Source organism: Antedon bifida, chromosome 7, assembly GCF_963402885.1.
Source record: "Antedon bifida chromosome 7, ecAntBifi1.1, whole genome shotgun sequence".
NCBI classification, from domain to species: Eukaryota; Metazoa; Echinodermata; class Crinoidea; order Comatulida; family Antedonidae; genus Antedon; species Antedon bifida.
This window is the reverse complement of record NC_136232.1, coordinates 25,768,791-25,771,445: the sequence shown is the minus strand read 5'-3', so window position 1 is coordinate 25,771,445 and position 2,655 is coordinate 25,768,791. Positions and strand designations below refer to the sequence as shown.

The 2,655-nt window shown below is 36.8% G+C and overlaps 1 protein-coding gene across 1 annotated transcript; it reads right to left on the bottom strand.

The window, feature by feature from the left end:
• Positions 1–488: 488 nt before the first annotated feature.
• LOC144847439 (uncharacterized) lies at positions 489–2,225 on the bottom strand. Its single transcript, XM_078703804.1, has one exon. The coding sequence runs from the start codon at positions 2,197–2,199 to the stop codon at positions 679–681; it is 1,521 nt and encodes a 506-aa protein (XP_078559930.1). The 5' UTR covers positions 2,200–2,225; the 3' UTR covers positions 489–678.
• Positions 2,226–2,655: the final 430 nt, after the last annotated feature.

Here is a 2,655-nt window from a genome sequence, read left to right as displayed (position 1 = left end):
ATAGTGTAGACAAAGTTAAGATACTATAAAATTAGAATTATATATCAATTATAAATTGCAATTATCTAAAATTTGATTCATTATTGATTTACTGTTGGTACTTTATACAGTAATAGAAATACAATACAAGCTTAAGATAAACACGTTGTTTGTAGTTAAATTATTAACAAATATATGTAGGCCTTAATAAATCTAAAACACAGTATTAGTAAACACCATGAGAAATAAGTTAAACTCTCCATGGAAAAGCATTACATTGTTTTTAAAAAGACTTTAAGATTAAACATATTTTATTTCAGTTTAAAAAGAAATACAATTAGGCCTAATATCCGAAAAATTCACATTTTCTAGTCACAAATTTGCTATATTCGGTTTTGTTCATGTTGTCCTATTATTAATTCAGGACAAAGGCTTTCTATCAGTTTTAACAAACTTGATAATTGAACAAGTGGTTAAGAAGTTCTAAAATGTGTAAAGCTCAGCCTACAAAAACTTTGTGTGACAAAAAAATGTGATGTGCCCATATATGGACATGATGATGTCATATCACTACCATATTCGGGGATATCACTACCATATTTGGGCACATCACATTTTTTTTGTCAAACTAGTTTGATAGTGTAGACAGAGCTTAATACAAAGTATTGACTGTACACGAACATTAGTAGAAAGACATTTTTAATATAAAGGTGTATTAAATTCTACGTCATCGATATGACCATTTTCTATATCTGGTGAGTAAGCTTGATTGTCAATCGTGTTCACGTCATTGTAATCATTACTACGTACAGACGATCGGTTATCGGTATACTCGGAAATACCCGAACGCTGAGAGGCTCGGCTTTTTTGGGATACTCGGCTTTTATGCGATTCATCCCGAACTAGATTAGCTTCAGAGCCTCCACTAAAGTCATCATAACCATCAATAAGATCATCTTCGTTACTGCCCTGTTGTCGCATAGACGTCGGGCGCGAATCGTTTACGGGATAATTTGCATTTTTCTCTTCGTCATCTCCTGATTCTTTCTCACAACAGCAAATGATACAGATACATGTTAGGAAGAACAACAGCAGCCCTCCACATGCTATGATTATAAGGAGGATGTAGGTTTCAAAGGGAAGTAGTCTGTCCTCCTCTTGAATGACGAGGCTAGCGGATCTTGAACCAATAGTGTTGCTTGCTGTACATGTGATGTTTTGTCCGATGTAACTCTTGCGAATACCATCAAGCGTCAGTTCGCTCGTAGCCTCATCAACAGTTGTAGACGTAATTATTCTATTGTCGTACCACCACTGAACGGAAGAGGTTGTAGGTGGGTTAGCGATAACGTTACATTTCAATATAACCGTTTCATCAGAGTCATCATCGTATACAAACAGTTCATATGGGCTTATACTCACAACTGGTGAGTACATCACTTGGATTGGATTCAAGACGGTGTTGTAGTCACATGAAAACTCATCGTCAACAGCAGGATGCATTGCGTTGCACCTGTAAGATGCTTCATGATCCTCATAAGACAACTTAAATGTCGCTGTCTCGGTTGTCCGACCACCACTTATAACAGTAGAACTCGGAATAACCTGGTTAATCCCGGAAGATGTTACTCTGATAATTTGAAGAACTGGTAAAGGAACTCCACCATCATCAATCTCACATTCCAACGTAACCTCTTCATTTTCTGTAAAAGGCGACATGCCCGGAATATCTCTAACGGAACAGGTTGCTGGGTCGCCACTAGGCGATGTAGAACGTTCGTTTACCGCTAGTTCAGCAGTTGCCATTTTCGTTGTTCCTTCATTGACAATAAGACAAGAATAGTCCCCTTCGTCAGCCTTCACAGTTTCAGATATTAGTAAGTTGTAAACACTATCCTCTGGATAACCATTCATTATTGACAGTCGTGGGTATCCTGTCGGGTTCCTATTGGTGTAAGGTCCGATGGTTATTGTATCGTCCTCTGGATTACTTGGTTGAAAGTACCAGTACACTTCATCTCCGCCACTAATGTCAATGTCTACACTACACAAAATCCTAGTAGTTGCACCAACAGCACTTGCAGTATTACTGGGAGAGGTAATGTACGATCCAGCACCTACAGATGTACCAATGGAACACGCCAGGCAAACCATCAACAGACATATTTTCCAGGCTTCCATTTTGATTCCAAAATAATTAACAATATTCAGCATTGACATTTACATCGCCCAAACTGAAATGGTTTTCGTTTGGTGAAATAATATCGAGTGAATTGTTAAGGTAAATAAGGATTCGCTTGATGGTTTTCTTGGGTGTGGAGCAAACAATGGTTTAGAAAAACAACCATTCAAACAGGATTATTCGATTTTTCAAATAGGGATCGCTAAAATTACCCCATTATATTGTACCTTTTACCTAAATAAATCGAATATTTTACACATGCAACATTTCCAGAGTCTCAATTAACTGGTAAACTAACTAATAACTCATTCGATAACGTTTTAGTATAAGGAAACAGAAAAAAAGGAAAAACATGTAAAAATGGAATATCTTGGTGCGTATAAAGCGTTTTACGGTGAACGAGTATTATGAATAGGAACTTAACCAAGAGTAAGTATAGCCTTTAATTATGTATGTTGATTTAACAATGACTCAGTCGTCTGAAGGTGTATGCT